Here is a 24,319-nt window from a genome sequence, read left to right on the forward strand (position 1 = left end):
ATGTGTAAGTGTATCAGGGAATGCGTATGGGTCTGCAATGTAACTGTTAAATAATTTAGTTAGATGTGAATGTGTTGAGGTTAACTTCTTTAGCCAGAAATTTGCTATTTTATCATTTCCAGGGGCTTTCCAATTGTGCATAGAATTAATTGCTTGGGTGACTTCATGTTGCAAAATTATCACTTCAGGCATTTGTGGTATCATCTTGTATGAGTCTGTTTCTGCTTGTATCCACCGTGCATGCCAGTTATGTTGTACCGGGTTTGACCATATGTTGCTCCAGAAGTGTTCCATGTCTGTTATGTTTGGTGGATTGTCTATTTTAATGTGTGTGTTATCTATTGTCTGGTAAAATTTCTTTTGGTTTGTGTTGAATGTTTGGTTTTGTTTCCTTCTATTTTCACTTTTTTTGTATCTTCTAAGTCGTTTGGCCAATGCTTGTAATTTCTGCTTCTTTTCATCTAATTGCCCTATTGCTTCTTGTTATGAGATTTTACCTAACCTTTTTCGTTTTTTCTCTGATATTTCATTTCTTATAAATTGTGTTAGCTGTCCGATGTCTTTTCTCAGTTTTTCTATTCTGATCTGTAGCCTGTGTTGCTATGCTGGTTTTGTGGGTTTCTTGTGTGTGTTGGTTGGTTCTGATCTCTGCCTAGTGTGTATATTTAGTGTAATGAGTGCTCCTACATAAACCAGTAGTTGTACCTCTTCCATAGTTGTATTTTCATTTATTTTGTTGTATATGATTGTGTTGATAGTTGTTATTGTTGTTTCGACTTGTGGGTTATTTGGTGGTCTATGCAAGAATGGTCTAATGTCTGTATTTATGTCTTTGTATTCTATATATGTCAACTGAAATTTTTCTTCTATATTTAACATGTGTGTCACTTCATGTTCTATTTGTGCTTGTTCTGGTGGCTGTCTTAAGATTTCGTTTTCCTCTGATTGTTTAATTGACGTGTTTTGTTCTTTGTTTGTTTTCTCTGGGATGTTTGAGTCCATTACTGTATTTTCTTCTTCTTCTTCTTCTTCTTCTTCTTCTTCTTCTTCTAATTGCACATTATTTTGTTCCAATATTTGTTGTACTTGTTGTTTGACGTTTTCTAATTCTGACTGGGGTATCCTGTCATTTTTTTATTATTACACCGATCTGATCAGCTAGTCATTGTTCTGTTAAAAATTTTAATTCCGTGTATCTGGTAATAAACGTTGTGTATACTTGTGATCTGTATCAAGTTGTGTTGGTTCCTAGGTTTGTTGCTTGGTAATAACAGAACATGAGGTGTCGATTAACTTCATCTGACCATCTCATCCTCTGTCTTTGTTTTCCTTCTAGGGTGGTTGCAGGAAGCATATCCTGCAAAACACCTCTATTTGGATTTAAATCATTTTCCAGTTGGCTAGCAGTGTCATTACCATTGTGGGCGGGCATAGGGTTCAAACGTCGTCCCCGACCATGACGGCGCTTGTCCGAGGATTCTTTAGTTCTGTCCTGAACCAACTAATCACACTAAAAGGGGGGTTAGCCCTATTAGTCGTTTGTTCTTTTCGTCGCCTTTTACGACTGGCAGAACATACCGAAGGCCTATTCTTTTCCCGGGCCTCCACGGGAATTATTATTATTATTTTTATTATTATTATTATTATTATTATTATTATTATTTCATGACCAATGAAGATACACATTAACTGGCACACACAACTGAAGGACATTTTGAAGCATTCAGCCTCAGCTGTTTTTTTCACAATATTCAATTTATTATACCTTGAATGTTTGGCCAAATTCGGCCTCACAGGCCATTTTTAAGCACAGTAGGTGTCTATGTGTTGTACACTTCTTATCCTGTCAATAAATGGTGATTAGCTGCTCTGAAAGTTAGTGCATAATGTGCAAGCATCAGAATTAAAACTGGGAAGCTTACTGCACGCAGTAATAGTCATGTTTCTACCTAATGCCACGTCACAGGACAGTACATGTAATCACATTCGTTGTCAAGCTGGTATTTGAAAATGAAAGCATTACGAAAGCTTCTTAACTGTACCAAGGAGTTCTGAACAGTACTAGGGTAACAGACCTCAATAAAACTTGGACAGACTACTTGTATAGTTAGATATTGACCCTTGGGGCTTTGTGGAAATGCAAATTTGCCCATAGACTAAAATGATTGGATATCCTTATCTAACACATAAACTGGACAGATTTTGGTCCAATATCCCTCAGAAGGACATCCACCAATTCTACCAATCAATGCCAAGCCAAATAACCACTTGCATATAGGCCAGACATGGGGCAATGCATTACTGACTTACTCAGTTCGTGAAGCTCTTTCTTTTGAATAAATCATCCAGTTTTTCCAAAACTGTTATCATTTGTTTGTCTGTACATGCAAATCACATCAACTGATTTCCGTCCCATTCACATAATTCTTTCATGGCACGTGTGTGTGTGTGTGTGTGTGTGTGTGTGTGTGTGTGTGTGTGTGCGCGCGCCACATACTAGAATTGCCCAACAAATCACAATAACAGTTGGAAAATTCAAATATCTAAAAACATGTAAAATTTCATGACTTCAAAACAAAGATGACAATTGATGATAAACTCACAGTAACTGGAGTACCGATGGTGTCCACTGTTACACACAGTACTCAGCCACAACCACAGAAGGTGCCACCAGCGTGGCAGTTTCAAGTGGGACACCACACAGTTGTATTTTCATCCAAGAATAACTTCAAGAGTATCTGTTTCTTTGTTACAAGAGTTTCATTCTTGGTTCAAGGTGAATGCGTAATAAAATTGCAAGATCTTGTTCTAACATTGCTGGGGTATTTGCTTTACCAGAATTTATTTATTGCATCTTTTCCTAAAAGAAATACATCCTCTTCAATTTGTCCTTCCCATGATTCAAATTAATCACATTCCGACACCTCTTGTCCTATTCCTGAATCATAATCACTTTCACGTACACAATCCTGGTTCTCTGAGTCAGGAATACAATTGTCATGATCTTCATAACTCAGCTCATGACATCATTCCAATCATACATCACGACTTCTGCTGAGAACTTCCCCAGATTTTATGACACTTATTAGAAAAACTACATCTACATCTACATTTATACTCCGCAAGCCACCCAACGGTGTGTGGCGGAAGGCACTTTACATGCCACTGTCATTACCTCCCTTTCCTGTTCCAGTCGCATATGATTCGTAGGAGGAACGACTGCCGGAAAGCCTCCGTGCGTGCTCGAATTTCTCTAATTTTACATTCGTGATCTCCCCGGGAGGTATAAATAGGGGGAAGCAATATATTTGATACTTCATCCAGAAACGCACCCTCTTGAAACTTCGACAGCAAGCTACACCGCGATGCAGAGCACCTCTGTTGCAGAGTCTGTCACTTGAGTTTGCTAAACATCTCCGCAATGTTATCACGTTTACCAAATAACCCTGTGACAAAATGCGCTCCTCTTCTTTGGATATTCTCTATCTCCTCTGTCAACCCAACCTGGTACGGACCTATACTCAAGTATAGGTCGAACGAGTGCTTTGCAAGCCACCGCCTTTGTTGATAGACTACATTTTCTAAGGATTGGTTGGTTGGTTTGGGGGGGATTAAAGGGACCAGACTGCGACGGTCATCGGTCCCTTTTTCCAAAAAAAAAAAGTAAAACCACCCAAAGAGAATAAAAAAAAAAACGAACAACAGGAAAGACGTCAGACGACACAGGACAAGAAATACTCCGACAGAGATCAGACGAAACATATTAAAATCACACAGAGTGTGACAGTGGTTGGCCGACCATAGAGATAAAAAGGAAAAGCCAACCACCGAGAACACATTAAAAACTCAGCGTAAAATCGTAGGCCAATGGCCAGAATCAACACAAAAGAACAGAACAAACACTCAGATGAAAGAATAAAAACTCCCCGCCCTAATAAAACGTAAAACTAAGGCAGCCATACCAGGGTCATCACATAAGAGGGCAGGGAGCGTATCAGGCAGCGCAAATGTCTGCCTGACCACAGCTAAAAGGGGGCAGGCCAACAAAATGTGGGCCACTGTCAAAGCCGCCCCGCAGCGACATACAGGAGGGTCCTCCCGGCGCAGTAAATAACTGTGTGTCAGGTGGGAGTGGCCAATGCGGAGCCGACAAAGGACGACAGAGTCCCTGCGGTTGGCTCGCAGGGATGACCGCCACACAGTCGTCGTCTCCTTGATGGCACGGAGTTTATTGGGCATGATCCGATTGCGCCATTCAGCGTCCCAAAGCGCAAAAACTTTTCGGCGGAGGACTGCCCGCAAATCAGTCTCTGGGAGGCCAACGTCCAGAGACTGTTTACTCGTGGCCTCTTTCGCCAGGCAGTCAACATGTTCATTGCCCGGGATACCGACATGACCGGGGGTCCACACAAAGACCACAGAGCGGCCGCAATGCGCAAGAGTATGCAGGGACTCATGGATAGCCATCACCAGACGAGAACGAGGAAAACACTGGTCGAGAGCTCGTAAACCGCTCAGGGAATCGCTACAGATAACGAAGGACTCACCTGAGCAGGAGCGGATATACTCTAGGGCACGAAAGATGGCGACTAGCTCAGCAGTGTAAATGCTGCAGCCAGCCGCCAAGGACCGTTGTTCGGAATGGTCCCCTAGAGTTAGCGCATACCCGACACGACCAGCAACCATCGAACCGTCGGTGTAAACAATTCCAGAGCCCTGATACGTGGCCAGGATGGAATAAAAGCGGCGGCGGAAGGCCTCTGGAGGGACCGAGTCCTTCGAGCCCTGTGCCAAGTCGAGCCGAAGGCAAGGGCGAGGAACACACCACGGGGGTGTACGCAGAGGCGCCCGGAAAGGAGGTGGAACTGGGAAAAACCCAAGCCCGCAGAGAAGCTCCTTGATGCGTACGGCGATCGGACAACCCGACCGGGGCCGACGGTCTGGCAGATGGACGACTGACTGCGGGAACAGGACACGATAATTTGGATGCCCGGGCAAGCTAAAAACATGGGCAGCATAAGCGGCCAGCAAACGTTTGCGTCGGAACCGCAGTGGAGGTACACCTGCCTCCACTAGGACGCTGTCCACAGGGCTGGTGCGGAAAGCACCAGTGGCAAGGCGTATCCCGCTGTGGAGAATTGGGTCCAGCACCCGCAACGCAGATGGGGATGCTGAGCCATAAGCTAGGCACCCATAATCCAGGCGAGACTGGATTAACGCCTGGTAGAGCCGCAACAGGGTAGATCGGTCGGCGCCCCAGCGGGTGTGGCTCAAACAACGCAGGGCGTTGAGATGCCGCCAACACGCTTGTTTAAGCTGCCGGATATGAGGCAGCCAAGTCAACCGGGCATCAAAAAGGACACCCAAAAACCTGTGGGTCTCCACCACAGCTAGAATTTCGTCGGCAAGATAAAGCCGCGGCTCAGGATGGACCGTTCGGCGCCGGCAGAAATGCATAACGCGGGTCTTGGCTGCCGAAAACTGAAAACCACGCGCGACAGCCCAAGACTGCGCCTTGCGGATTGCGCCCTGTAGCTGACGTTCAGCTGCTGCAATGCTAATAGAACTATAGTAAAGACAGAAGTCGTCAGCATACAGGGAAGCGGAGACAGAATTTCCCACTGCCGCAGCGAGACCGTTTATTGCAATTAAAAACAGGCAGACACTGAGGACAGAGCCCTGGGGTACCCCGTTCTCCTGGACGAGGGAGGAACTATACGAGGCCGCGACTTGCACGCGGAAGGTACGATACGACAGAAAATTTCTGATAAAGATCGGCAGAGGGCCCCGAAGACCCCATCCATGAAGCGTAGAAAGGATGTGATGACGCCATGTCGTATCGTACGCCTTCCGCATGTCGAAAAAGACAGCGACCAGGTGCTGACGGCGGGCAAAGGCTGTACGGATGGCCGACTCAAGGCTCACCAGATTGTCGGTGGCGGAGCGGCCTTTACGGAACCCACCCTGAGACGGAGCCAGAAGGCCCCGAGACTCCAGCACCCAATTTAAGCGCCGGCTCACCATCCGTTCAAGCAACTTGCAAAGAACGTTGGTGAGACTAATGGGACGGTAGCTGTCCACCTCCAGAGGGTTCTTTCCAGGTTTCAAAATGGGGATGACAATACTTTCCCGCCATTGCGACGGAAACTCACCCTCGACCCAGAGACGGTTGTAAAGGTCGAGGAGGCGTCGCTTGCAGTCCACTGAAAGGTGTTTCAGCATCTGACAGTGGATGCGATCTGGCCCGGGAGCGGTATCAGGGCAAGCGGCAAGGGCACTCTGAAATTCCCACTCACTGAATGGAGCGTTGTAGGGTTCAGAAGCGTTGGTTCGAAAAGAAAGGCTCCGACGTTCCATCCGCTCTTTAATGGAGCGGAAGGCCTGGGGGTAATTCGCAGAAGCGGAACTCATAGCAAAATGCTCTGCTAAGCGGTTTGCAATGACGTCGGAGTCAGTACAAACTGCTCCATGCAGTGAGAGCGCAGGGACGCTGGCAGGGGTCCGATAGCCGAAGACCCGTCGAATCTTGGCCCAGACCTGCGATGGAGTGACATGGAGGCCAATGGTGGACACATACCGCTCCCAGCACTCCTTCTTGCCTTGGCGGATAAGGAGGCGGGCCCGCGCACGCAGCCGTTTGAAGGCAATAAGGTGGTCCATGGAGGGATGTCGCTTGTGACGCTGGAGCGCCCGCCGGCGATCTTTAATCGCTTCAGCGATCTCAGGCGACCACCAAGGCACAGCCCTCCGCCGAGGGGACCCAGAAGAACGGGGAATGGCAGACTCGGCGGCAGTGACGATGCCGGCGGTGACCGATGTAACCACCGCATCAATGGCATCAGTTGAGAGAGGCTCAATAGCGGCAGTGGAGGAGAACAAGTCCCAGTCAGCCTTATTCATAGCCCATCTGCTAGGGCGCCCAGAAGAGTGACGCTGTGGTAGTGACAGAAAAATCGGAAAGTGGTCACTACCACACAGGTCGTCATGCACACTCCAGTGGACAGATGGTAAGAGGCTAGGGCTACAGATTGAAAGGTCAATGGCGGAGTAGGTGCCATGCGCCACACTGAAGTGTGTGGAGGCACCATCATTCAAAATCGAGAGATCGAGCTGCGACAATAAATGCTCAACGGTGGCGCCTCGACCTGTTGCCACTGACCCACCCCACAGAGGGTTATGGGCGTTAAAGTCGCCCAGTAATAAGAAAGGTGGCGGCAATTGGGCTATCAGCGCAGCCAGGACATGCTGCGCGACATCACCCTCCGGTGGAAGGTAAATACTGCAGACGGTAAGAGCCTGCGGCGTCCACACCCTAACAGCGACAGCCTCTAAAGCTGTTTGTAGAGGGACAGACTCGCTGTGAAGAGAGTTAAGGACATAGATGCAGACGCCACCAGACACCCTTTCATAAGCTGCTCGGTTCTTATAATAACCCCGATAGCCACGGAGGGCGGGGGTGCGCATTGCTGGAAACCAAGTTTCCTGCAGAGCAATGCAGAGGAAAGGGTGAAGGCTGATAAGTTGGCGGAGCTCAGCTAGATGGTGGAAGAAACCGCTGCAGTTCCACTGGAGGATGGTGTTGTCCATGGCTGAGAAAGGCGTGCCGGGACTGGGACGGCAGATTACACCGCTGGGTCACCTGCTGCCTCCGATTGAGCACCCGTGCTAGTGCTATTGCTATTCACGGCGTCTGAGGGACCGGCGAGATCGAGGTCCTCAGCGGACGCCAGAATCTCCACCTCGTCCCCAGACGCAGAGCTAGAAGGTTGCGATGGGGTGGCTACCACCGCGCGTTCCTTGGGCTTAGAGCTGCTCTTCTTTGATTTCTCACGCTGCTCCTTGGGTTTAACTGGCTGGGAGGGCTTCACCGATTCAGTCTCCGGGACTGAGGAGGATCGGGAAGCCCTTCGACCTGCAGATTGTGGGCACTTACGCCACTGTCGATCGTCAGCCTTCCCGCCGGTGGAAACCTGGGAAGGGAGGGACCCAAGGGACCCCTTGCGAGCGTGAGAAGCCGAAGAAATTGGACACTTCTCCGGCTTAGAAGCGGGGACCAACGTCCCCGATGGGGGGGATGGTGTTGCTCCTGAGGTAGGTGGCACAGGAGCAACCCGGTGGGTAGAGCCCCCCACTGGCAAGGGGGCAGGAGGAGTTGTACCACTCGTCGATCCGGCCGGAAGGCGTGAAACTGATGGGGCTAGCACAGGTGTTGTAGCAGCGGCGTAGGAAGTTGTCATTCGCACAGGATGTAATCGGTCGTATTTCCGTTTGGCCTCAGTATAAGTCAGTCGGTCCAGGGTCTTATATTCCATGATTTTGCGCTCTTTCTGGAATATTCTGCAGTCTGGCGAGCAAGGTGAATGGTGCTCCCCGCAGTTGACGCAGATGGGAGGCGGGGCACATGGAGTATCGGGATGAGATGGGCGTCCGCAATCTCGACATGTGAGGCTGGAAGTGCAGCGGGAAGACATATGGCCGAACTTCCAGCACTTGAAGCACCGCATCGGGGGAGGGATATAGGGCTTGACGTCACATCGGTAGACCATCACCTTGACCTTTTCCGGTAACGTATCACCTTCGAAGGCCAAGATGAAGGCACCGGTAGCAACCTGATTGTCCCTCGGACCCCGATGAACGCGCCGGACGAAATGAACACCTCTACGTTCTAAGTTGGCGCGCAGCTCGTCATCAGACTGCAAAAGGAGGTCCCTATGGAAAATAACACCCTGGACCATATTTAAACTCTTATGTGGAGTAATAGTAACGTTAACATCCCCCAACTTGTCACAAGCAAGTAACCTGCGTGACTGGGCGGAGGATGCCGTTTGTATCAGTACTGAGCCAGAGCGCATTTTAGACAAGCCCTCCACCTCCCCAAACTTGTCCTCTAAATGCTCGACGAAGAACTGAGGCTTTGTGGAGAGAAAAGACTCCCCATCAGCTCTCGTGCAAACTAAGAATCGGGGCGAATAACTGTTACCTCCATCCTGGGACTTACGCTCTTCCCACGGCGTGGCCAGGGAGGGGAACGTTTTCGGATCGTACTTCTGAGCATTAAATTGAGCCCGAGAACGCTTAGAGACTGCTGGCGGCTGGCCGCCAGCGAGAGATGATGTACCACGCTTCATTGCGGGTCATCCGCCCTGATGCCACCTACTCCGACCAAGGGCCCTCCCCACGGGCGCCACCCAGCCACAGCAAAGGCCACCTGGCAGGATGGCCGTTGCCGGGAGTCCTGATACCCCAGGAGGATAGGCATCTACTCCTTGGCATACGTGGGGAGTTAACGGCGCAGGCATCAGTAGAGCGATCCCTGTGTTGTCAGAGGGCTACAACCAAGAGGGTACATGGCGGCCCCACCACAACGGACTGGCTACCGTGCTGGATCTTAGGTGCAAAAATGGCCAAGGTCGTCGTCGCAGTTAAAAGAAACACTGCAGAGTGCAGTGTGGTAATCGCCCAAGAGATCGAAAACGAGCGGGACACCATTGCAACGACGAGAAAGACGGCTAAAGGTCTAATTGTACGACGGATACAGTGCACCATGTAAGGCGCCCTTCCCCAATTGGCTCGCTCTTCGGAATAATTTAGAAACATGGAGGTCAAACCCGAGAGGGGACTATCACATAAGGCCAAAACATGTGAGACTCCTTTTAGTCGCCTCTTACGACAGGCAGGAATACCGCGGGCCTATTCTAACCCCCGAACCCGCAGGGGGGTACATTTTCTAAGGACTCTCCCAATGAATCTCAACCTGGCACCCGCCTTACCAACAATTAATTTTATATGATCATTTCACTTCAAATTGTTCCGCACGCATACTCCCAGGTATTTTACAGAAGTAACTGTTACCAGTGTTTGTTCCGCTATCATATAATCATATAATAAAGTATCCTTCTTTCTATGTATTCGCAATAGATTTGTCTATGTTAAGAGTCAGTTGCCACTCCCTGCACCAAGTGCCTATCTGCTGTAGATCTTCTTGCATATCACTGCAATTTTCTAATGCTGCAACTTCTCTGTATACTACAGCATCATCCGTGAAAAGCCGCATGGAACTTCCGACACTACTTACTAGGTCATTTATATATACTGTGAAAAGCAATGGCCCCATAACACTCCCCTGTGGAACGCCAGAGGTTACTTTAACGTCTGTAGATGTCTCTCCATTGATAACAACATGCTGTGTTCTGTTTGCTAAAAACTTTTCAATCCAGCCACACAGCTAGTCTGATATTCCATAGGCTCTTACTTTATCAGGCGACAGTGCGGAACTGTATCGAACGCCTTCCGGAAGTCAGGGAAAATGGCATCTACCTGGGAGCCTGTATCTAATATTTTCTGGGTCTCATGAACAAATAAAGAGAGTTGGGTCTCACACGATCGCTGTTTCCGGAATCCATGTTGATTCCTACAGAGTAGATTCTGGGTTTCCAGAAATTACATGATATGCGAGCAAAAAACATGTTCTAAAATTCTACAACAGATCGATGTCAGAGATATAGGTCTATAGTTTTGCGCATCTGCTCGACGACCCTTCTTGAAGACTGGGACTACCTGTGCCCTTTTCCAATCATTTGGAACCTTCCGTTCCTCTAGAGACTTGCGGTACACGGCTGTTAGAATGGGGGCAAGTTCTTTTGCGTACTCTGTGTAGAATCGAATTGGTATCCCATCAGGTCCTGTGGACTTTCCTCTGTTGAGTGATTTCAGTTGCTTTTCTATTCCGTGGACACTTATTTCGATGTCAGCCATTTTTTCGTTTGTGCGAGGATTTAGAGAAGGAACTGCAGTGCGGTCTTCCTCTGTGAAACTAGACGTAAAGAGAATATTTACTTTTCTCACGTTAAGTATTCTAGGCAAAAAGCAAGTTAACTGTAATTAGTTCTGATATGCCTAAAATTATGCACACGAAAGTTGGACTGAATCTACGTAAACAATGAAGTAACATAGAATTACTTTGTTTGAGACTGTAGCAGTACAGCTCACCCGGATGACCAGCATCCTCAAAGCTATATTAATGTCTTATAAACAGTTCAACTTAACGTAACTGAAAGCAAATAATAATGGCTGAAGCTAACAGATGGTGAGTTGATGGAAATGTACTGAAAAGCGAACTGCATCAATCCTGTCCAGTCAGACAAAACAGAGCGGGAAAGTCATGTGGATGACAAATGCCAGTCGTGCGAGCGACAGTGGGTTTAGTGGCTGTTGGTGGGGAAGGAAGAGTATGGTGACGCCGAGCACTCACGTGGATTGTCGGCTCGTCGTCCGGCTGCTTGGCCGCAGCCGCGCACAGCACGGTGCCGATGTCCTCTATCTGCTTGCAGACGCCGTCGGCGATGTTGGCGCACGCGAAGACGACGTCGTCGTCCACGTTGTTGTTGTTGCGCGCGCCGCGCGACAGGCGCTTGCGCAGCCGCTTCTCCAGCATGCACACCTCGGCGCTGCACGCCACCTTGCGCGCAGTCTTCTTCTTGTTCTTGGCGGCGCTCTCGTCCTCGCCGTCCTCTGGCACGAACGTGAACATCTTCTCCAGCACAATGAACACCAGCAGCCCCGCCAGCACTAGTAGGCCCTTGTCGACACTCGGATGACCACCGTGGTCTGAAACAGCCATTCACTCGTGCGCTGGTCAGTTGGTTCGTATATTTTACGCCTGGTGGGTATAATAAAAGTGCAGCTAGTCAGGAAGATGCAGTGTGGGCTGTAATTATCGAGCGGCAGCGAAACATGGTAGATATGCCAACGCATTAATGTGTAACAGATTGACGCTGGAAAAAAACTAGTTCCAATTATGACCGCCAGGCACAACTCTTTCGCTGTACACTGACTGATTTTATGACGGAATGACATCTATGAACCTTGCCGCTGGTGGGGAGGCTTGCGTACCTCGGCGATACAGATAGCCGTACCACAACGGAGGGGTATCTGTTGAGCGACCACACAAACGTGTGGTTCCTGAAGAGGGGCAGCAGCCTTTTCAGTAGTTGCAGGGGCAACAGTCTGGATGATTGACTGATCTGGCCTTTTAACACTAACCAAAACGGCCTTGCTGTGCTGGTACTGCGAACGGGTGAAAGCAAGGGGAAACTACGGCCGTAATTTTTCCCGAGGGCACGCAGCTTTACTGTATGATTAAATGATGATGGCGTCCTCTTCGGTAAAACATTCCGGGGATAAAGTAGTCCCTCATTCGTATCTCCGGGCGGGGACTACTCAAGAGGACGTCGTTATCAGGAGAAAGAAAATTGGCGTTCTACGGATCGGAGCGTGGAATGTCAGATCCCCTCATCGGACAGGTAGGTTAGAAAATTTAAAAAGGGAAATTGATACGTTAAGTAAGATATAGTGGGAATTAGTGAAGTTCGGTGGCAGGAGGAACAAGACTTCTGGTCAGGTGAATACAGGGTTATAAATACAAAATCAAATAGGGGTAATGCAGGAGTAGGTTTAGTAATGAATAATTATAAATACAAAATCAAATATGGGTAATGCAGGAGTAGGTTTAGTAATGAATAAAAGAAGAGGAGCGCGGATAAGCTACTACCAACAGCGTAGTGAACGCATTATTGTAGCCGAGATAGACATGAAGCCCACGCCTATCACAGTAGTACAAGTTTATATGCCAACTAGCTCTGCAGATGACGAAAAGATTGAAGAAATGTATAATGAAACAAAAGAAAATATTGAGATAGTGAAGGGAAACGAAAATTTAATGGTTATGAGGGGGCTGGAATTCGATAGCAGGAAAAGGAAGAGAAGTAAAAGTTGTAGGCGAATATGGAATTGGGATACGGAATGAAAGAGGAAGCTGGCTGGTAGAATTTTGCACAAAGCATAACTTAATCATAGCTAACACTTGGATTAAAAATCATGAAAGAAGGTTGTATACTTGGAAGAGGTCTGGAGATACTGCAAGGTTTCAGATACAATATATAATGGTAAGGCACAGATTTAGGAACCAGGTTTTAAATTGTAAGACATTTCCAGGGGCAGATGTGGACTCTGGCCACAATCTATTGGTTATGAACTGTAGATTAAAACTGAAGAAAGTGCAAAATGGTGGGAATTTAAGGAGATGGGATCTGGATAACCAGAAAGAACCAGAGGTTGCAGATAGTTTCAGAGAGAGAATAAGCGAACAATTGACAAGAACGGGGGAAACAAATATAGTAGAGGAAGAATGGGTAGCTTTGAAAGAGGAACTTGTAAAGCTAGCAAAGTATCAAGTAGGCAAAAAGACGAGGCCTAGTAGAAATCCATGGGTAACAAAAGAGATATTGAACTTAACTGATGAAAGCAGAAAATATAAAAATGCAGTAAATATAGTAGGTAAAAAGGAGTACAAACGTCTCAAAAATGAGATCGACAGGAAGTGCAAAATGGCTAAACAGGGATGGCTAGAGGACAAATGTAAGGATGTAGAGGCATATAACACTAGGGGTGCCTAGAGGAAAAATAAAGAGACCTTTGGAGAAAAGAGAACCATTTGCATGAATATCAAGAGCTTAGATGAAAAACCAGTTCTAAGCAAAGAAGGGAATGCAAAAAGGTTGAAGGAGTATATACAGGGTCTGTACAAGGGCGATGTACTTGAGGGCGATATTATGGAAATCGAAGAGGACGTAGATGAAGATTAAATGGGAGATACGATGCTGCGTGAAGAGTTTGACAGAGCACTGAAAGACCTGAGTCGAAACAAGGCCCCGGGAGTAGACAACATTCCATTAGAACTACTGATGGCCTTGGGAGAGCCAGTCATGACAAAACTACCATCTGGTGAGCAAGATGTATGAGCCAGGCGAAACCCTCAGACTTAAAGAAGAATATAATAATTCCAATCCCAAAGAAAGCAATAGTTGACAAGTGTGAAAATTACCGAACCATCAGTTTAATAAGTCACGGCTGCAAAATACTAACACGGATTCTTTACAGACGAATGGAAAAACTGATATAAGCCGACCTCGGGGAGGATCAGTTTGGATTCCGTAGAAATGTTGGAACACGTGAGGCAATACTGACCCTACGACTTATCTTAGAAGACAGGTTAAGGAAACGCAAACCTACGTTTCTAGCATTTGTAGACTTAGAGAAGGCTTTTGATAATGTTGACTGAAATACTCTCTTTCAAATTCTAAAGGTGGCAGGGGTAAAATACAGGGAGCGAAGGCTATTTACAATTTGTACAGAAACCAGATGGCAGTTATATGAGTCGAGGGACATGAAAGGGAAGCAGTGTTTGGGAAGGGAGTAAGACAGGGTTGTAGCCTCTTCCCGATGTTATTCAATCTGTATATTGAGCAAGCAGTAAAGGAAACAAAAGAAAAATTCGGAGTAGGTATTAAAATCCATGGAGAAGAAATAAAAACTTTGAGATTTGCGATGAAATTTTAATTCTGTCAGAGACAGCAGAGGATTTGGAAGAGCAGTTGAACGGAATGGACAGTGTCTTGAAAGGAGAATATAAGATGAACACCAACAAAAGCAAAAAGAGGGTAATGGGATGTAGTCTAATTAAATCAGGCGATGCTGAGGGAATTATATTAAGAAATGAGACACAAAGTAGTAGATGAGATTTGCTATCTGGAGAGCAAAATAACTGATGATGGTCGACGTAGAGAGGATATAAAATGTAGACTGACAATGGCAAGGAAAGCGTTTCTGAAGAAGAGAAATTTGTTAACATCTAGTATAGATTTAAGTGTCAGGAAGTCTTTTCTGAAAGTATTTGTATGGAGTGTAGCATGTATGGAAGTGAAAGATGTATAGAAGTGAAACATAGACGATAACTAGTTTACACAAGAAGATAATAGAAGCTTTCGAAATGTGGTGCGACATAAGAATGCTGAAGATTAGATGGGTAGATCACGTAATTGATGAGGAGGTACTGAGTAGACTTGGAGAGAAGAGGAATTTGTGGCATAAATTGACTAGAAGAAGGGATCGGTGGTAGGATATGTTCTGAGGCAGCAAGGGATCACCAATTTAGTATTGGAGGGCACCGTGAGGGGTAAAAATCGTAGAGGGAGATCAAGAGATGAATACGCTAAGCAGATTCAGAAGGATGTAGGTTGCAACAGTTACTTGGAGATGAACCAGCTAGCGCAGGATAGAGTAGAATGGAGGGCTTCATCAAATCAGTTTCTGGACTGAAGACTACAACAACAGTAACAACAACAACAACAACAACAACATGACATCCAAGCTACGATTTGACAAGCCTTAACCTACGGATAACTGTACTCGCTGTCGAGAAGAGAGATCATGTGCTGTTAGTAAACTGTTTTATGTGAACGGCAGCAGTTACAGTCCTGCACTGAAAGAGTATCGCTGACAGAAAGGTCTGAGGGGAGGCCCATATGTCACTGAATAGCGGTGGAAATCTTCCACGAGGTTGTAACTGACCATGCAGCATGTGCCCTGGGTAGTACTAGTACTTGTGCAGTGTCGCGACAATTATCCATCCCATGGTCAACAGCACGAGTCTATACGACACTAGTACCTGTACAATATCCAGGCAGAGCAGCAACTGAAACCTCATGATCTGCTGCAACGTTCTGAATTTACAATCTTTAACGTTATTCATGAAGGATGACAATTCGCTTTGTCGTATTTGTGATCGAACTGCGCAGCTGTCATTGTCTATTTATATTTGTACATACGTTTATGTATAATGACTTGATTGTAAACAGGTACCGCTAGAAAATGAGATCTACTGAAGACTAGTAGCGGAAAAATAAAACCACATATGCGAGAATGAATTGCACTTCTGCAGAAACAAATCTACAACAAACGAAGCTGTGGAACAGCATACTTGCAAAATTTGTATTTGATTACGCTGCGCCACTGAAGCACATAAATGGGTTCGAGTGTGACAGTGCCACTTGTATGAAGGCTATCGTTCATGACGGGATTTACGAGACAGGAATGGGAGTAGCTGAATGAACTACTGAATTAGCGAACTCAACAAATGTGAATACGAAGTAAAGGTTGTGGTTAGAGATTTGTGTGTAGCGTATCTGAAGTCTACGCTGATATTGCGTTTAAGGCGAACGACAAATAGGTCCTTTTCACTAAGATGCAAGTACGGTTAAATAACGAAAATAATTTTTATAAAACGGTAAAAATCGGTTAAGACACAACAAACGTTTAAAATCCTTAGCTTTTGTTAAAACTTATATTAAAAAGGAACTGTGACGACAGTCACAATTGCAAAACGGTTAAGATAGCCGAGACTAGTGAGCTTAGAAGGGGGGGGGGGGGGGGGAGTTAGTTCAACATACAAGTCAGTCACATTTCAGTTGCCTTGTACATTAGAATTTCCAAGTCAATTTTGGGGCCGAGCACTTGAACAGATTTTAAGGTATTGAAGCAGATCGAGCCCTCTTATCGGGATACAAAACGCAATCGTTTAAAAATATTCTGCAGTGAAACCGATATGTCATACCGTGAACAACTGCATCGTAATGCAATGCCCTATCCTTTATAATGCTGTCTTTCCAAGAGAGCGACTGAAGCGATATAGGTCTTGATCCTAAAGCTGGCTTTCCTTGTTTTCGCTTATTAATTAGAAAATTCATACACTCGTTCTCCCACTGACACTGGACCCTTCTCTTTAGCATGCTCTCATGCATCCGAAATATCCAAGAATGTCTGAGTAAATCACACTCCGTGACTCCTCACTTTACAGTACCACCTTCCTCGTTTCACAGATCAACGATGATATTTTCTTCACTACCGCGAGTTACGTCGCACGTTGCTGATCCTGAGCACCAAAATGAGTGTGAAATCAGTGGAATATCCTCTCCACAAACACCTGTACCTGAGCTGCAACACAAGCCTTCTAGGATAGCACACATGAACATCTGACCACTGGTCACCACGTGACGTGAACATCTTGACTTCTCTTCTTGTGAGGTGAGCAACGTCTGGTTTCCCTATACGTCCAAAGACATCTGATCTGTCGGTAAAGGCGAGCTTTCTTGCTGACTTGTTATTACAGAAACGTTATTTAAAGATAGCGTAGAGTGCGAGGCCACATACTGAACTGCATAGACGTAATATTCTAGAAAAAAAATGGTGTTATTTAGAGTAAATGTGTGTTATTAATAATTAAATATCATTTTTAGATGTAACACAAATAAAGTGTCTAAGGAGGTGCAAGCAATTAGCAATGGCCTTAAAAGCTACACCACAATTCCCACAGATACCAACAAAGCAATTCCGACGAAAGGGTGATAACCTCCAAGAGATCCAAGGTCTATGCGAAGCATGTTAGAGGAGAGAACATAATAATAAATAGCAATTTTTAAATATTTGGTAGGAAATGAGCAGATGTATCCACGAGCGAGACCAAAATTATATGAAAATCTAATACATAATTTAGTGGGATATATGCAACTCAAAGAAGCCTGAAGGAAGAAGAAGATATTCAAAAGAGGAGTGATGAGCGGCTTGAAGAAAATGCGATTAAAGCTTTACCGGCGCGTAAGCGATTTGTTGTGATTGTACAGGTTATTAGTCGAAGTTATCACAAAAATTGAAACTAGTCTAAAGATTTACAGTTACAAAATTATTGATTCTTTACATATTTCACCTGAAAATAAGTCAAATAAAGCTTTGTTTTTAACGTCTAATGAGACGCCCATACAATAAAGTCTGGCCGTCTATCTGGCAACTGCGAGGTGTTGATATTGAAGGCACTGGTTTGTGCGCAATAATCTATAGTTTAACCCCTCGTTCCATCTCGAACGTCTTCGTTACATTCCGCACTTATCCGTCATAACGCCGAAATGATCGTATATTGTAATATGTAAATCACTGCGACACCACTTTTCAAGTGGTGAGAAACACTGTTAAGTCACATCTAGTGCGAGATTCTCAACGAAGAGAGGGAGCAGAGACTGACAGTACAAGTGGGCAATCAAAAAGTTTTCATTCGAAGGCCGCAAAGTCCATAATCGGTATGCCAATCGGGCAAAATTGCCGTGAGCACTGAGACAGTCACCCCACCGACGCACCAGGTTCAAGATACCAGTTTGGTAAAACACCGTCTTCTGCTGCGTCAAGAAGTCAATTAACTGCCTGCTGCATATCCTCCTCCAACAGGCCAACCCTTCAAGGCCATTTTAACAGGACATAGGTGAGATAAATGCATGGGGGGGGCGGGGGGGGGGGGGGGGGCGATCAGGACAATAGGGCGGGTGCTCGAGTGTCTTCCATTTGAGTTGGAGGTGACTTCTACATTACGACCAGCACGAAACCTGACGCACCATTCCACGACGGTAGTTTCCGACACACATGGTGCCTCATACACATTCTTCACTCGATGGATGCCTACCGCCGTTTGTCCTTTGGCAGCCAAGAAGAGAGAAACAGCAGACTGGTCCTGTTTGGACGCATTCAACGTCGCCACAGTTCACGTTTGCACATTTACCGCACACACGTCGGTACGGCACGAATTCCACAGGATGTGGCCCACTTCCTTTACCAGCCTTGCATAAGGTGCGATCAAAGAGTTTCCGTTGTCGGCCGAAGTGGCCGAGCGGTTCTAGGCGCCACAGTCTGGAGCCGCGCGACAGCTACGGTCGCAGGTTCGAATCCTGCCTCGGGCATGGATGTATGTGATGTCCTTAGGTTAGTTAGGATTAAGTAGTTCTAAGTTCTAGGGGACTGATGACCTCAGAAGTTAAGTCTCATAGTGCTCATAGCCATTTGAACCATTTGAGTTTCCGTTAAAGGCATTGCTGCAGCATATATGCAACTTAGCCCGTCTCCGATGCGGGTGTACAGGGTGGTCAGAATCAGTCTGAAACACTTGTAAGGGTACTGCAGTGTAGGTTGTGTTGCGAAATAATTGGTTACAAAAAATTCGATACGTTGCGCAGTTTCCGAATTAATTAGCACTAAGTTAAGCAATCAGGTCATTGCACGCACTAATTCTAGCTGCCCGTATATCATTGGTTAATGTCGCATCTGAGATTCCAATCACCGTATGGCATTACGAAAACCACTGATAATATTAAATCTAAGAAAACAAATTCTGTGACTCCTAACAGTATTTTTTATTATTTATTGGATTCCGTAGATAATTCATTCAGCCTGTCACCATGTGTCAGCCGATATACACGGCTGGAGGCACGAAAAATATAACCTTACGGAACAACTTAACGTGATATAACACACATAAAACGGTAATTATATAAAGCGTGATTCCTACACACAGAATTATCTTACTGCAACATGTCCAGTATTCATTTTTATATTTGAGCTCCAGTTCTCAGATCGCGTCCTTAGGTTTTTGCTACCCAACTCAGCACTGCGATGAGTGTATAGCACACGAAAATACTGAATTTGGTTTACTAGTGGATCGGAGGGTGTTTCTATCTCACTGATGGAAAGTCTCACGACGTGTTCCCGCAAGACGGTTAAGCAATCTTGAGCAGACTGCGCTGTCAAATAGAGTGCGGGCCACAGGTGGCACAAGCGCATCCAATCTGCGTGGTAATTGCGAAAGCGAATTGCGATGTATAAGGGCCCGCAAATGAAATCCTGGTCTCAGCCCACTCAGACCGATCATCGTTAGAAAATCTATTTCACTACATAAAGCACGAAACCTACCCTTTTGCTGCGGATACTACAACATAATTTTACGTATAAGGTATCCTACACACTATCATATTCAAAATGTTCGAAACATGTGTAACAATTTCTGTCGATACGAATGAATACTACTCGACAGGGCAAAGTGAAAGCCTTGTTCACCCACGCCCATGTCAGACACCAGCTGCCAAATGACGAGATCAGGACGACAGACAAATATTAACCGTCCATCTTACTTGGTGAGCGCATAATCAAATCTTGCAAATCTTGTCTAAATATACTGTATGTCTGTCTATGCCCTCGAGCATGAACTAATGGAACGGCAAGAATTCTTAATTCAGTATTGTAGTGGGGAAAAAAGGAAATACCCTGTCATAGACGTTGCCCTGGGGAAATGCTGTAATTTCCTAAATGCAGCACATTCTGCAACGTTATACTTCGCCAGTCTTGAAGATATGGAAGCTAAGTGCGCTTCTTCGCCTAAGTGAAGATTTTCCGGGAACATAAGGATTTGTGTTGCGAGTTTACACTGTAGGTTGAAATGTCGACCACGACCTGCAACAAATGATGATGCCCAAGTAGGTGTTTTAGCTATTGTCGCGGCTAATCCGCACATCTGTAGCAGACAAATCGGGAATCTCAAAAACGTCGGTTTTGAGAATGCTACAGCAACATCGATTGCACCCGTACCATATTTCTATGCACCAGGAATTGCATGGCGACGACTTTGAACGTCGTGTACAGTCCTGCCCCTGGGCACAACAGAAATTACGGGACGATGACAGATTTTTTGCACGCGTTCTATTTAGCGACGAAGCGTCATTCACCAACAGCGGTAACGAAAACCCGCATAATATGCACTATTGGGCAACGGAAAATCCACGGTGGCTGCGACAAGTGGAACATCAGCGACGTTGGCGGGTTAATGTATGGTGCGGCATTATGGGAGGAAGGATAATTGGCCCCCATTTTATCGATGGCAATCTAAATGGTGCAATGTATGCTGATTTCCTACGTAATGTTCTACCGATGTTACTACAAGATGTTTCACTGCATGACAGAATGGCGATGTACTTCCAACAAGATGGATGTCCGGCACATAGCTCGCGAGCGGTTGAAGCGGTATTGAATAACATATTTCATGACAGGTGGATTGGTCGTCGAAGCACGTTCACCGGATCTGACGTACCCGGATTTCTTTCTGTGGGGAAAGTTGAAGGATATTTGCTATCGTGATCCACCGACAACGCTTGACAACATGCGTCAGCGCATTGTCAATACATGTACGAACATTACGGAAGGCGAACTACTCGCTGTTGAGAGGAATGTCGTTACACGTATTGCCAAATGCATTGAGGTTGACGGACATCATTTTGAGCATTTATTGCATTAATGTGGTATTTTCAGGTAATCACGCTGTAACAGCATGCGGTCTCAGAAATGATAAGTTCACAAAGGTATATTTATCACATTGGAACAACCGAAATAAAATGTTCAAACGTACCTACGTTCTGTATTTTAATTTAAAAAACTTATCTGTTACCAACTGTTCGCCTAAAATTATGAGCCATATGTTTGTGACTATTCCAGCGCCATCTATCACAAAGCGAAAAAAGTGGTCCAACTAAAACATTCATACACTCCTGGAAATGGAAAAAACAACACATTGACACCGGTGTGTCAGACCCACCATACTTGCTCCGGACACTGCGAGAGGGCTGTACAAGCAATGATCACACGCACGGCACAGCGGACACACCAGGAACCGTGGTGTTGGCTGCGCAGCATTTGTGCACCGCCGCCGTCAGTGTCAGCCAGTTTGCCGTGGCATACGGAGCTCCATCGCAGTCTTTAACACTGGTAGCATGCCGCGACAGCGTGGACGTGAACCGTATGTGCAGTTGACGGACTTTGAGCGAGGGCGTATAGTGGGCATGCGGGAGGCCGGGTGGACGTACCGCCGAATTGCTCAACACGTGGAGCGTGAGGTCTCCACAGTACATCGATGTTGTCGCCAGTGGTCAGCGTAAGGTGCACGTGCCCGTCGTCCTGGGACCGGACCGCAGCGACGCACGGATGCACGCCAAGACCGTAGGATCCTACGCAGTGCCGTAGGGGACCGCACCGCCACTTCCCAGCAAATTAGGGACACTGTTGCTCCTGGGGTATCGGCGGGGACCATTCGCAACCGTCTCCATGAAGCTGGGCTACGGTCCCGCACACCGTTAGGCCGTCTTCCGCTCACGCCCCAACATCGTGCAGCCCGCCTCCAGTGGTGTCGCGACAGGCGTGAATGGAGGGACGAATGGAGACGTGTCGTCTTCAGCGATGAGAGTCGCTTCTGCCTTGGTGCCAATGATGGTCGTATGCGTGTTTGGCGCCGTGCAGGTGAGCGCCACAATCAGGACTGCATACGACCGAGGCACACAGGGCCAACACCCGGCATCATGGTGTGGGGAGCGATCTCCTACACTGGCCGTACACCACTGGTGATCGTCGAGGGGACACTGAATAGTGCACGGTACATCCAAACCGTCATCGAACCCATCGTTCTACCATTCCTAGACCGGCAAGGGAACTTGCTGTTCCAACAGGACAATGCACGTCCGCATGTATCCCGTGCCACCCAACGTGCTCTAGAAGGTGTAAGTCAACTACCCTGGCCAGCAAGATCTCCGGATCTGTCCCCCATTGAGCATGTTTGGGACTGGATGAAGCGTCGTCTCACGCGGTCTGCACGTCCAGCACGAACGCTGGTCCAACTGAGACGCCAGGTGGAAATGGCATGGCAAGCCGTTCCACAGGACTACATCCAGCATCTCTACGATCGTCTCCATGGGAGAATAGCAGCCTGCATTGCTGCGAAAGGTGGATATACACTGTACTAGTGCCGACATTGTGCATGCTCTGTTGCCCGTGTCTATGTGCCTGTGGTTCTGTCAGTGTGATCATGTGATGTATCTGACCCCAGGAATGTGTCAATAAAGTTTCCCCTTCCTGGGACAATGAATTCACGGTGTTCTTATTTCAATTTCCAGGAGTGTATTTCTTTACGTACTACAAAAATATGTAATAAAAATGGGGTTTTCTATTTTTAAAAACGCAGTTAATATCCGTTTGATCTATGGCAGCGCCATCTAGCGGGCCAACCATAGCGCCATCTAGTTTCCCCCTTCAAGCTAGACAAGTTTCGTTCTTTGTAGTTTTTTCGTTTGACGCTTATTTCGTGAGATATTTGGCCCGGTCAAGATCAATGGATCACCCTGTACGTAAACATTGTCTGCGAAACGTGTTACGAAAAGAGATGGCAGTAAAGAAGTAATAAATTAAAACGTCACGCCTGAGTCTACAGTTTTCCTGCACCAACAGTGAAAATTTATTGATTGGCGACTGTGTGCACAACGAGTTATTGTGATCGTTTCTTGGCTTTGGTTACTGATAACTTGATACCAGTGCCTAAGAGTTTAATTCGTACACCACAACACTGAAGATGATCACTATGTGATTGAAAATCGATTTTGCTATCAATAAACCAGCAATATCACGGCAAACGCTGACCTTCCTTCTAATTTAGCGAAAATTTAGTAAGCTAAGAACTTCGGTGGGCAGTGGCCATAATGGGCTGACACACGAGTGTATATATCTGGTGAAAACATCTGAAATGAGAGCATCAGCAGACATCATAAAATTATTTACAACAGCTTTCATCGGAACATTCTTACAGTGGCGTCAGGTAAAATAAATGTCATCCTGCGTCAAGTCAATCCATTTTTGAATGCTTTCGTAATCAGCTTCCGCGTTTTCTTATTGTCTTGGTCAGTATGACAAAGCACGAAGATCGTCAACTTGACGCAGGACCACACCCTGATTTTAGGATGCTTGAAAATGACCAATGACCGAAAGCGGAAGTACTTAAAACATTGGTTATAAGTAGATATGCTGGTTTTGAGCTGTAACTTATCAAGTATTTTTGTTATTTTTTGTGATGGATTCTCAGATTGGAACATTACACGTGATACCAACGCCTTCAGTTGCTACGTCTCTGCGATGACTGTAACCATGTCGGCCCCCACCACATCTCACTGTGGAGTGACGCACGTGCATCATCGGTAACAGCATTATCACGGGATGTAGTCTGTGTTGAGACTGGGATGCGTCATACCTCACAGAGACGTTGTATTCTCCGCTTCTTCAAACACATCTCCTTTAGAAAATCTATTAATTGCTGCGTCGTCAATGCGTTCGTTTTCTAGCTTCACGGATCCAATATTGGAAGAGCTTTTGGGACACTTAGACGGTAGTTGTGAGTGCATTATGAAGTTCGCCGTGAAGTGGACAAAGAGTGCTTCCTAGGTGTGTAGCATGTTGAAAAGTTGACGGAAAACTTGGTGAGAACAAGAAAGTCAAATCATGCGGTTCTGTATCTGTATAGCCTCAGATACCAGCACCAAGCACAGGCGTAAAATGTCCTGGTGAATTCAGTACACTGTGAAAGAATCATACCTGTCGCCGAAAATCTGTGCTAAGAACGGATTCACCAGTGTGAAGTATCCAACTTCAAAGTTTACAAACATCAACAAACATCTTATGCTTTATTGACAACAACAGGCCATAGGGCTTGGGTTTCTTCAGTTTTGTAACTAGAACGCTAATGAAGAGAAATGACATTAAAACAGCCTTTCGGTCTTCACAAATAAAAGGGAAATCCTGGGTC

At 46.1% G+C, this 24,319-nt stretch overlaps 1 protein-coding gene across 1 annotated transcript in view; it reads right to left on the minus strand.

Moving 5' to 3' along the window:
- The window catches only part of LOC126175489 (zinc transporter ZIP13 homolog), a 205,879-nt gene that overhangs the window by 21,404 nt on the left and 160,156 nt on the right, over positions 1 to 24,319 (minus strand). Inside the window, exon 3 of the mRNA XM_049922309.1 lies at positions 11,252 to 11,607. Coding sequence (XP_049778266.1) covers positions 11,252 to 11,607 — 356 coding nt within the window. The remainder of the gene's footprint in view (positions 1 to 11,251; positions 11,608 to 24,319) is intronic.

This window comes from Schistocerca cancellata, chromosome 3, assembly GCF_023864275.1.
Source record: "Schistocerca cancellata isolate TAMUIC-IGC-003103 chromosome 3, iqSchCanc2.1, whole genome shotgun sequence".
NCBI lineage: Eukaryota > Metazoa > Arthropoda > Insecta > Orthoptera > Acrididae > Schistocerca > Schistocerca cancellata.